This window comes from Caretta caretta, chromosome 11, assembly GCF_965140235.1.
Source record: "Caretta caretta isolate rCarCar2 chromosome 11, rCarCar1.hap1, whole genome shotgun sequence".
NCBI lineage: Eukaryota > Metazoa > Chordata > Testudines > Cheloniidae > Caretta > Caretta caretta.
This window is the reverse complement of record NC_134216.1, coordinates 75,117,031-75,129,167: the sequence shown is the minus strand read 5'-3', so window position 1 is coordinate 75,129,167 and position 12,137 is coordinate 75,117,031. Positions and strand designations below refer to the sequence as shown.

At 38.0% G+C, this 12,137-nt stretch overlaps 1 protein-coding gene across 8 annotated transcripts in view; it reads left to right on the top strand.

The window, feature by feature from the left end:
• Positions 1-12,137, top strand: part of USP40 (ubiquitin specific peptidase 40) — a 58,620-nt gene that overhangs the window by 24,922 nt on the left and 21,561 nt on the right. For all 8 annotated transcript variants that reach the window (XR_012664466.1, XR_012664467.1, XR_012664468.1 and 5 more), the window contains 8 exons: positions 1,818-1,888; positions 3,228-3,547; positions 6,305-6,431; positions 7,705-7,762; positions 8,544-8,597; positions 9,924-10,012; positions 10,583-10,669; positions 11,952-11,988. Coding sequence is in view for 5 of the 8 variants with exons in the window: in XM_048869776.2 (XP_048725733.1) it covers positions 1,818-1,888; positions 3,228-3,547; positions 6,305-6,431; positions 7,705-7,762; positions 8,544-8,597; positions 9,924-10,012; positions 10,583-10,669; positions 11,952-11,988 (843 nt within the window). In the remaining 3 variants the exon portion in view is untranslated. The remainder of the gene's footprint in view (positions 1-1,817; positions 1,889-3,227; positions 3,548-6,304; positions 6,432-7,704; positions 7,763-8,543; positions 8,598-9,923; positions 10,013-10,582; positions 10,670-11,951; positions 11,989-12,137) is intronic.

Here is a 12,137-nt window from a genome sequence, read left to right as displayed (position 1 = left end):
GTGGATACTGCAGCAGACTTCATATACACACAGAGATCATGAAAGAATACCTCCTCCCACCCCACTGTCCTGCTGGTAATAGCTTATCTGAAGTGATCATCAAGTTGGGCCATTTCCAGCACAAATCCAGGTTTTTTCACTTCAGATAAGCTATTACCAGCAGGACAGTGGGGTGGGAGGAGGTATTGTTTCATGATCTCTGTGTGTATATAAAGTCTGCTGCAGTATCCACGGTATGCATCCGATGAAGTGAGCTGTAGCTCACGAAAGCTCATGCTCAAATAAATTGGTTAGTCTCTAAGGTGCCACAAGTACTCCTTTTCTTCATGGAAGTGAAAACTTGAAGAGGAAAGGGTTTTTTTTATGTATATAAATACCACAATACACAGTTCAGTTAAGATGTAATCAGTTTGGCTTTCATTAGTCTTGACACTTACAACTTTATATGGCTTTGTCATTCTAGATATTGGGACAGATTTTTTTTAAAAATCTGACTTGTTACGTGAAATACAATATCTATGGCTTCAGGTTTTAATTGGATATAAACCCATGGTATGCCCACATCTTAAATACTGCGTGCAGATGTGGTCACCCCATCTCAAAAAAGATATATTGGAAAAGGTACAGAGAAGGGCAACAAAAATGAGTAGGAGTATGGAACAGCTTCCATATGAGGAGCGATTAATAAGACTGGGACTTTTCAGCTTGGAAAAGAGATTACTAAAAGGAGATATGATAGAGGCCTATAAAATCATGACTGGTATGGAGAAAATAAATAAGGAAGTGTTGTTATTTATTCCTCATAACAGAAGAACTAGAGGTCACCCAATGAAATTAATAGGCAGCAGGTTAAAAACAAACGAAAGGAAGTATTGCTTCACACAATGCACAATCAACCTATGGAACTCTTTGCCAGAGGATGTTGTGAGGGCCAAGACTATAATAGGATTCAAGAAAATGAAATAAATTCTTGGAGCATAGGTCCATCAGTTGCTCTTAGCCAGGATGGGCAGGGATGGTGTCTCCAGCCTCTGTTTGCCAGAAACTGGGAATGGGCGACAGGGGATTGATCACTTGATGATGACCTGTTCTGTTCATTCCCTCTGGGGCACCTGGCATTGGCCACAGTTGGAAGACAGGATACTAGGCTAAATAGACATTTGGTGTGACCCAGTATGGCCATTCTTATGTTCTTATGATAGGCCTTGGTCTGTCTGCCTCAGAAAATTAGGTTTTTGCCAAAAATACTCAAGTAATTTTTATAGCATAAATGTCAGAAAACAGAAGCTAAACAAAAAACTGTTGTAAGTGTTCTTGCAAATTTTAATGTAATCCTTGTAGATTTAAAGTAATTGTCATTTAATCTGTATTATGGTAAGAAAGTAAAACTAGTTACGTGCAAAAATTAAGCACATCTATGTCAAATACTGGCTGTAAGGATACAGTACATGGCTACTTCAGCATTTAGCATTATTACTTAAATTTAAAAATGTACTTTTAAATCTCATGTGGGAAGTTATTGACCATACAGATTGGTCAAATAGAGTTTAATGTCATAGTCCTGCAAAAGGATTTGCCTAGGTGTACCCTTATGTCTATCAGTAGTTCTGTTGACTTAGTGGGACTCCTCAGGGGCATATGGGCCTGGATCACTTTACACAACTGGGCCCTGAACTTAGCCTTCTGCATCTGTTCTTCATAGCAACTTTACATCTAGATAGAACATCCAAATATGAATGAAGTCTATTCTGTGTCCAGTTTGCCAGCTGACATGGGTGTTACCTATTGGGAAAATCTTGATGGTTTGATCTTTTCAGGAGATGAGATGACACTGGGTGGCATTGGACTTGCCGATGGAGCAGATGTCTTCGTGTGGAATGGCAAGGAGGTAAGACAACAGGAAAATAAATCATATTCTACAAATCCTGAGAATCTGATTTTTAATCTTCAAAAAGGTTTCTGGTCATTTTAAATCCCTTTTAATACTTTCTTGAGGAGTGCTGGTGATATTTGGCATCAGTGATGCCGCTCCAGCCTCGTTCACAGATGGCTCTCTCTATGCTGCTTGTGACTATACCCTTCATTTACCTCAAGGTACATTTATTTTCCTGGTAGGATATGGATGTGTAAACAGACTGTACCACCTACAGTGTGTGATAGTCAATGAGATTCCCAGGTGATTACTGTATAGATTTTTGGAGGAAAAAAAATTCCATACCAATTAAGCTAAAGCAGATTTTTAAATTTGCTGTCTGCTAGGTCAGTTTATGATGCAGTAACAAACGTTTGCTCAGCTGCACAACATCCAGCAGACAGCTAAATTTGCATCAGTGATTGATACCATCTATAAAAGAATAATTCATTGAACACAGCACACTCTCCGTGGATTGTTCTCTTCTTTTGAACATAAAGGCCTCTGCTTTGTTTCAGCACCTAAAATGCAACAGTTATGTAGTAGTAGGAGATGGCTTGCCCTCAAAAGTATTAATTTCTGTAATCTCAATACTTTATTTTTCTATAATAGAGTAAGATACTAGGGAATCTTTTAAACCTTGTTGCAAAATGTGTCTCCATTTCCAATTAAAATTTCACATTTTAAAAAATTGTATATTAAGGATGTATCCAATAACTAATGAAAACAAATTTAATGTTAACGGTCTCAGCTTTTGTTCTTGACATGCACATTTATTTTTGTTCCCTTGCTAAACTTAAAAATAGCCCAACTTTAATTTTTTGGGCTGCCTTGGTCTTATTCTTATATATTTTTGTATTGAATAAAAGTGTGTAGTTCATAAATATCTTGAAGGGGTAAATCAGTGAGGATTGACAATGATTATTCATCTGACTGAAGCTTAGATTCAGTATGTTAGTGTTCAGATCCAGGTAATATAGCTGCAGGTATTCTCTAGATTTCTGTGCTAAAAGATTAAATGGGTCCATTATCGTCCCAATTTTTTTTCCTTTACCACCAGTATTTTCAGGATGGATGCAGAGTTACAGCAATCCCTGGCCTCCTAGCATTATATCCCCTTCTTGACACCTCTGATATTCTTTAGCAAGCTGTTCAGGTGGAATTCAGTCAGGGGGAGGCTTAATTCTAATGAGGTGGGGAAAAAAGCAAGACTTCCTTGTCCTGAATGACTGAGCAACTAGAACCATCCATACTTTGTAGGCCTCTTGCTATTGTTGATTACCCTTCATCTGCAGATATTGCACACTTCCTACAGGTTGGTGGTATGGAGGTGTTATCAGGTCTTGACCATGAACCCGTGCTCCTAAATGTTCTTCGGTTGGCGGGCTATAATGAAGGAGGAAAAGGTCAGCATTTCATCGAATCCCAGCATGCCGTTCCATGCAGTGCAGAACTGAGCACCCTGTGGAAAGCCTTACCATTGCCAGGAGGGATCATCTTAATGAACAGTTCGGGATCTGACAAAGAGGTGGAGAATTGGAAGGTCGTTCCTGAGGAGGATATGAAGAAGACAGTCAGAAGTGTTGGCCTGACAGATGGAAGCTCAATATTAGTTTTAGATAGCCATGACCAAAGGTAAATTTCATAATTGTGTTTCTTTCCTGTGAAGGACTTGTTTCAAAGTTAGGAGGCAGTTAACAAAGCAGAATTCCTTTGACTAGAATTACATTGTTACATGTTCTTGTTGCTATTCTTGTTAGTCATTTTTGCCACCACCATTAATGTGATGATCTCAGGGTTGTGTAATGGGGGTGCTTAGAAGTTGGGGGAATTCCAAAAAGTTATGATTGCTACAGCAACATTAACTTTGCCATGCTGAACATCCTTTGTGCATTTAGGGTGTATGTGAAGAAGAGAGGTTTACATTTTAACATGGAAAAGAGCAATAAGAAGCTCTTTATGTATGCAGCTTGGCTGAGGTAACGCTTCTGGAATTTCATGGGTGTTTAAGTACTTAATGCAACATCAGGAATGGGAAATTAATTGGCATTTGACTTCATAGGATATCTTTAAGGAGCTTGTATGTGGTGGTGGGAGAGGAGAATTGTAACAATTGTCCTGGGCAGCATACAGCTGTGTTGGACTTGCCAGTAGACATTTTCAGTTCTCTGAAACAGCCAAATGTGCACTTATATGGAAGGCTCTGTGCATGAAAATGCAATTAGTTAAGTGCACTCCTGCAGATATGGAAATTTTCAACTGCAAGTACCCATGGTGTAAATTTTGACTTATTGGTTACAGTAAAGTTTTTAAACATTTTAAATATAAAAAGTGAAGCAACAGGTTCTCCATTGGGGACAAGTACTCCTTTTCTTATAACTAGAACAGTTATGAGTAGTGACACCCGGTGCTTTGCTGTAAAACACTACTACTTAACTAGCACTTATTAAAGGGCAAAAAGTAAAAGTTCAGTTTTAAGCACAAAATGGTTTTCCTCTTAGGAGGGAAGTGCAATTAATACTAATGCATGTGTCCAAACTTACATTTGGTGTATACATAGTAATATATGCCTCAGTTTCAAACATTTATTGGGTTAATTACAAAGACTTTTTTTTTTTAATTTTGGTCATACTGGTTGTATTTTACTCATTATTGTCATTGTTATGGTAGTGCACGGGGGGCCTGCCCTTTTGTTCTGGATACTCTATATGGACAGAGTAAGAGACAGTCCTTGCCTTGAAGAATGTAAATCTTAATAGACACGGCTGGTAAAGGGTTGGAAAAAGGAATATTGTCCTCTTCAGACAGACGAGGAGCTGAACTGAATAGTGACTTTGCCCATGGTCATACAGGAAGTCTTTGGAGAGACCCAGGAATTGAACCCAGATATCCTGAGTCCTACACCAGTGCCTTAAACCACAAGGACAAAAACAATTGGCAAATGGCAAGATCTGTCAGGAGTTGAGTAAATTTACACAAGCAGATTGGCTCATTAATCATCCCTCTTAGATGGAATGCTACTGATATTGCACCACTTGCCATTTTGCTGAGCAAGAAGTTCTGATCGTGGAAAAATTGTATGGTTGCTATCTAGTAAGATCATGTTGGCTTAAGCCCACCAAATTAATTTCCTTTGTGTATAAAAACAAATAGAAACCTGGGCCTCTGGAGGTCAATGTAGCTCTTTTAGTACAGGGGCTGTGGGTAAAATTTGTCAGAATGACTGACGTAGGGTATATGTGCACTAGACACGTTGCTGTTGTAGCATAAACTCGTACTACAGAGATGGAAAGTTTTCTTCCTAGCACTGTCTACACTGTAGATTACATTGGCTTACCTACGTCTCTCAGGCATGTAAACTTTTCATACCTATGGCATAGCTAGGTTGACTTAACTTTCTAGTGTAGACCAGCCCAGAAACTCCTACGTCCCATTTTTAAAAATAACTTAAAAATAACATTGGCTTTTAATGAGACTTAGCCGTGGTCTACACTACAGAGTTAGGTCGACGTATGGCAGCTTACATGGACCTAACTCTGTAAGCAACTACACTAAAATGTCTCACCTGTCAATGTAACTTGCCCACTATGCCAACTTAATAACTCCACCCCCATGGGAGGTGTAGAATCAATGTTGATTTAGTTAGGTTGACGCAGTGTCAGTGTAGACACTGTGTTGCTTTACTTCGACTGTTGCTGCCTTTCAGAAGCCATCCCATAGTGCTTGTGTCAGCAGGGCACGTCCTCACCAGGAGTGGTGCAAGCGCTCCTGGTGAGGACGTGCCCCACTGACACAAGGAGTGTGGTGTGGACTCATAGACTCCTAGAATATCAGGGTTGGAAGGGACCTTGGGAGATCAACTAGTCCAACCCCCTGCTCAAAACAGGACCAGCCCCCAATTTTTGCCCCAGATCCCTAAATGGCCCCCTCAATGATTGAACTCACAACCTTGGGTTTAGCAGGCCAATGCTCAAACCACTGAGCTACCCCTTCCCCCCATGGACATGCAAAAGCGATTTAATTACTGCGGTGGCTGTACGTCGCTGTAACTTAGGTCAACATAATTTTGTAGTGTAGACATACCCTTAGACTCCCTACTGCCTACATCCCTTTTGAAAATTGAAATTAGGTTCCTTAAGTTCTTAAGGCATTTTTGAAAAATTTACCATATAACTATTTCTGTTTGTCCAATACCTACCACAGAAGGATACTGACTGGGACCTTTGGGTGTCACCATGTTATAAGCGTAGTAATAAGACCTAGTTCATATATAAACAATAAGACACTGTGGCATTTAGCAGTCTTCCTCAGTATAAGTAATGTACATTTTCCTTGTATTCTTCACTTACATATAGTACATAAATCTGCGCTCTAAATATATCTTGTTTGCAGCTTGGTGAACATGGCAAGTGGCAATTTGACTGCTTTTACACATGATATCAGCTGGCTACAAGTTAAAAATTTCTGCCGGTTGGAAGCTGAAGAGAAGCAAGTTAAAATTACTGCAACCATTGAAACAGTGAGTAAAGGAGTTACAACTGTTCAGGGATATAACAGAATTCTTCCCTTACTCTGCACAGCTTCTTCAGTTCAGTTGGGTTAATCACAGGGGGTAAAATCCTGGCCCTATTGAAATCAGTGGCAAAATTCCCATTGACTTCAATGAGACCAGGATTTCATCTTGGGAATTTTCAGTTAAGTACACTGGCTTATGTTGGAAAAACAGCAAGGGTGGCAAGCTTGGCATTGTCACCCACAAGAGCCGGAATAATATTGTGTAATTGTGACAGGCACATGCATGTCTGCTTTGAAGAAACTTTTTTAATTTCTTTAGGTTGTGATGCATTATGTAGACTAAAATTCACTGAGGTAGACTGTAGTAAAAGTCCACAACAGCTTTTCTAGGGGCCATCATGAAAACAATGTGTTGCATGAGACTGTGCTGGAGAACAAAACTTTTAAATATCTCTTTATGAAGAAAATAGTTCTTGTTACAAGGGTACGATGGAAAAAAATGGTGGACTGTGTGTTTTAGTGTGTTTTAGCATGATCTTAACAGTAAAGAACAGAAGGAATTTGTGCATTTAATCTAAAGCTATTTTAATTATTCAACTTAGATTTTGGTTTCTGTGTAATTCCTCTCTTTTTTAACATATTCACGTCTGCATCCTTTATTGCTTCTTTTATGAGTATTTTACATGTTAATTACTTTCTGTACACCATCTCAAACTCCCCTATCTTCTGAATCTTATTCCCATCTCCTCAAACCATTTTCTCTGATTTCATCACCCACGTTATTTATACACCTGAGTTGTCTTCTTAATCTCCTACTACATTAACTACAACTTCACTTTCCTAAACTTGTCATAAGATATAAATCCTCTGAGACTTCTCTTGCTCTTTCTCCCATTATTGTTGAATGCTATAGAAAGAATATTAAACATTATGTGCAGCATAGTGCATCAGTTTCTAGTTCTTTGTTTGGTGCATTTTCTTTTGCACTGTAGTCTGATGATATTATATTCACTTTTGGGGGGTGGGGGGGGTGGGAAGGGCTGCAGCTGATGGTTTTAAAAATCCCAAAATGTGACTATGTAAATCGGAGAAAATATCTCCTTAATATATTACCAATTTGCAAAATGCTACAGCAAAATCAAAGAGAAATTAATGCACTTTAAATGAAGAGTAATGTCTGTCTTAGTGCTTGAATTCCATACACACACACACACAGCTTGCATTCTGTTTTTTGCATAGTCTATTATATTACATAGTCACTAATAATTCTCTCTTAGGTGATGTCAGATATCAAAATTAAAGCAATACAGGAGCTGCAATTAGGGGAAGATCTAGGTAAATAACTGTTCAATAATTATTTTGTTGGTAATATGGTTATTTCAGTTTGCTGGATGGCTTTTATAGTTTACAAAAGGGAGATTACTTGAGATATGGGAGTTAGTCTTTAGTATTAAGACTTTTTAATAATTTTTCTCTGCTGCAGGATGTAAAGGATTTGAGACTCCTTTAGTTGTGAATAAAATGACAAATCTTCCTGGCTAAAAATACTACAATGTACCAAACTAACTGCTGTTGAAAACATACGTATGTTAGGAGTACCTTATTTATATCCACCCACTACTTTTCCTAGAAGCCATTTTTTTGCAGGTCCAAGAACTTTGTCATCTTGTTTAAAAAAGCAAAACAAACACATCACAAATGAAAGCAATTCTGAGACTGGTAAATTGCCTTCCTGTAAGACTTATACTTTCTGTCCCTCCCTATAAGATTTATTTCAAGGCATTTTTAAAAATGTGTATCCAAAGTTGGGAACTTTGGCCAATCACAATATTCAAGCCATTATTGCTAAGGTAGCTGACTTTTTAAAAAGGGAAAGTAATGTCCAGCCAGGAGGCTAGGCTAGCAGTGTTTTCTTGACCTCTGGGAAGTGCTATCAAGTTGTGATTTTAGTGCTGTACCTTAGGGACAAAAAATTTTCTACTATGAGATGCCTCTACTTAGCTAAACCTGTTAGTCTGTTAATTTTCAGTCCTCTATCACTCCAAACAGCTGAGCCAAATTCAATTTGATTTTAATCTATTTAGTCCATCTTGTCCTCCTTTTTCCTCCATTGTAGTGAACGATAGCTGTCTCAGACCTATTAACAGAAATGGGAAGCTTCTCTCTCCAGGTAAGCCTCTTTAGTAATCTGTCAGATAAAATTAAGGAGAAGATGCATAGCTGCTATATTTCTCATTTAATAGAACATACAAATATAGCTGGGTGAATAATAGATTCACTGTCATTCATAGTGGAAGTTCATAGTCATTCATAATTATAATAAATAGTCATTGTGCCAGGGAGAAAGTGAGAGTTGTTCTGTAGCGTGGTGGCTAGGCCGCTCTCTTAAGACATTGGAGACCCAAGTTCCAGGTTCTTCTCTTACTGTTGATACAAAGTGGAGCAGCTTGAGAGAAGAGATGGACAGAGACCCACCCCAAAATACCCCATCAGCCGATGACTAGGACATGCGCCTGCAGTATGGGACACCAATGTTCAAATCACTTCTCCCTGTCAGGAAGAGAGTGAATTGGACCCTTGTCACTGGACTAAACGTTAAAAGGAGGGCTGTGGGGTTGCCACCGCTGCTGCTTCAGGCTGCTTTGTGACTCCAGCCCAAAAACTCGAAATGTTTTGCTAATGTTGAAATGAAACTGTTTGGTTCTTATATTACCGAAATATTTCAGTTTTTCAGTAATGTCGAATCTATTCATGAATTCTTATTGTGTTTGCCAAATGGTTTCAGGTTGGCCAAATAAACTATTCATTGTAACAATTTCACCCAGCTCCTATATACAAGTCTAATATCACATTAAAGTGATGAGTAGCATTTCATGGTGTTCCCATACTTAATTAAAACAGGAGCCTTTTTTCCAATAGTAATATTTGTCTGTTAGCATTTCCGCTATCAGATAAATAAACCATTTGTCTTTTTTTATTACTTGCATCTAAATTCACTAATATTAAATACTGTACTACCAATCATGTATTCATTAGGAACTGGATGCTGGATCACTGCAGAAATGCACAAAAGGTGAACAGCTACCCAATACAATATACTGTATGTAGATGAAAATAACTATTAGTTTTCACTAAGTAAGCCATGTAAATAAATTTATAAAGAAAATAGAGTAATTTGAATCTTGCTAAAAATATGAGTCCATAGCTCCTTTCATTTTTAAGGCTGCTTGCTAACTGTTTCAGGAAAAGTAGAGTCCCTCTTTATGGATTTATAACATATATTCCTATAAACATTACAAACTAAATGTTTATATTGTTAAATAATTAAAGTTGATACACAATAGGAGGATTTTAGAATGGATTGGATAACTAAGCATGAATAAATATATTAACAGTTAAGTGTTTGCATCATCACTTTCATGACCATGCTGGCAACACTAGTATTTTTTGGAAACAAACTTTTATTGTGTTTTCCATATTTTTCTCCTCTCTAAAGTGCCTGAGGATTATACTGTCAAAGAAGCAGAACTAAAGATGGGAAGTCTTTTGGGACTGTGTCATGGAAAAGCTCCAACTTCCACTCAGGTAAAAGAGTAGGGATACACAGAAAGAGGACTTGGCGCAAAAGAGCTTTGATCATGTTTACATTTTCCAATATTCATCATTTGTATTTTCTCATCATAACACTTCGTAGAGTTAATGGCAGTATAGGAGAAATGCTCATTCCTTTTACGAAATATGCTAATTGGCTTACTCACTTTAGAGACTTAGGGGTAGTAGGAACATTGTCATTTACTCGGCTCAGCACCTTCCCTGCCTTATTTCATTTTTAACTGTAAGATGTACCTGGTCTGCCTATTGTATGTTTTGCCACAAGAGGATTTCAGTGCTGTTTGTTTTGTTAGAGAGACAACCCTGCTGTAATTAACCAACATGCATGTGCAGTGAATACAAAGAAAACTTAACCCTGTTTTCATTCTTAACTATATCTTCTGAGAGTTTAGATAAGTAATTATGATAGACTACACCATATTTGTAAGTAGTCTGTCTTAGCTTTATTCTGGAATTAAAAATCATGTAAATCTATTATATGTGTATATAAAATCATGCTGCATGATCTCTGAGCTTTAACTTGACATGCTATCCTTTTCTTAGCTCTTCTTGTATTTTGTTGTTGGGAGTGATCTGCAGGGAGGCCCAGAGATGGAGATAATAGTGGAAGAGACTGCATCTGTGAGAGAGGTAAGTATTGGAGTCTTTCATTTTGCATGGATACTTTAGCACTCCAATGCAAGCTCCTCTGCACCTGGATACTTCTCGCTTGCTACTGTGTATTGCTTCAAAATAGCACCCATATTACAGCAGGTGCCCCCGGGAAAATTGATTTATTGGGGAAAATTTCAAAAGTAGGAAAGGGGAGAGAAATGTCTTGAGTTCCTTAAAGATGGTGGGGAGAGGATACTGCCCATGGACTGATCAGAATCCAGCTGGCTTAGACATGGTCATGTGATCATCTTTACAAGTAGTGTCACTTTATTATGTGGGACCATGTAATACTATGACAGGGTTGATCACGATTAAGTGGGGTGAAAGCAGCTGGATCTGCAATTTTATTGTAGAATTAGTCATTTTAAAAACTGAAGCAAGGTCTGTGAGCAGAGCCTATTGTGGAAGAGGAAGAAGGTAGCTTTTGGTAGTGGCTGACTCTTTTTGCTAGAGTTGGCTTCAGAGCAGCACCTTGCTCCAAACTAGGAAGTGGATACGGGTCTTGATATCAAACAGTGCTTTAAAATATGTTTTAAATTGTTGTGGTTATGAAGCTCTAATGTTTAATATCTTTAACTTTTGTGTTTTGGAGTTACCATGTCTTTAAAACATGTACATGCTGCTCCTCTGGACTTTTAAAGCAAAGTGTTGGTGCTGAACATAAGGACACACACAATGTGGGTTCAAAATCTTTTGGAAGACACTTAAAAAAAAAAAAAAACTCTCTCTCTCTATCGCCAGCCCACCCCCATAGCAGGTGCCCTGCTGCTGCCACAGCAGTTCTCATTGTGACTAGCATAAACTCTTAGTATCTACCATGCACATAGTTAGACTAAAAGTAATCAGAGGGAGTTGGGCTTTTTAAGATTCTGGCTTTATTTTAGTAAAGGAAACCTGTGGGAGGAAGTTGTCGTGTCAAACTCCTACACAACAGAAGTTCTTTCATAGAAGTGATAAATTGATAGCACAAGTCTATTTTCTGACAGGCTGTGAAAGCTGCTTCTTATAGAATATTAAAATTTTGTATGTATACATTTATACATGAAAACAATTTTACATTCTAAGGGCCCAGATATGGCTTTCCAACAAGCATCAAGTAAGGGTTTGAGTGCAGTTGTTCTATCCATTAAGATAGTAACAGATCAGGAACCAGACTGTGACTTGGTCACATGTTGGAAAATCTAGTTTTGTAAATGAAATTATTTTTCAATTTATGTACTGGAGTTAAATATCACCATCTATTTTTCTTTTCTTTCAGTGTCTAAACTTAATGCTGGAGAAATCTGGGTTACCAGGTTAGTTGTACCAGGTAGTTTGTCTAATATGTTCAGTGTTTTCCAGATTTCTTTTGCACACCCTACAAGCTTAAAAAGTAATTGTTTAAATTAAGCTCATTTGCATCATTGTGAGATGCAATGAAAGAGAGAGAGGATTTATAGAGGCT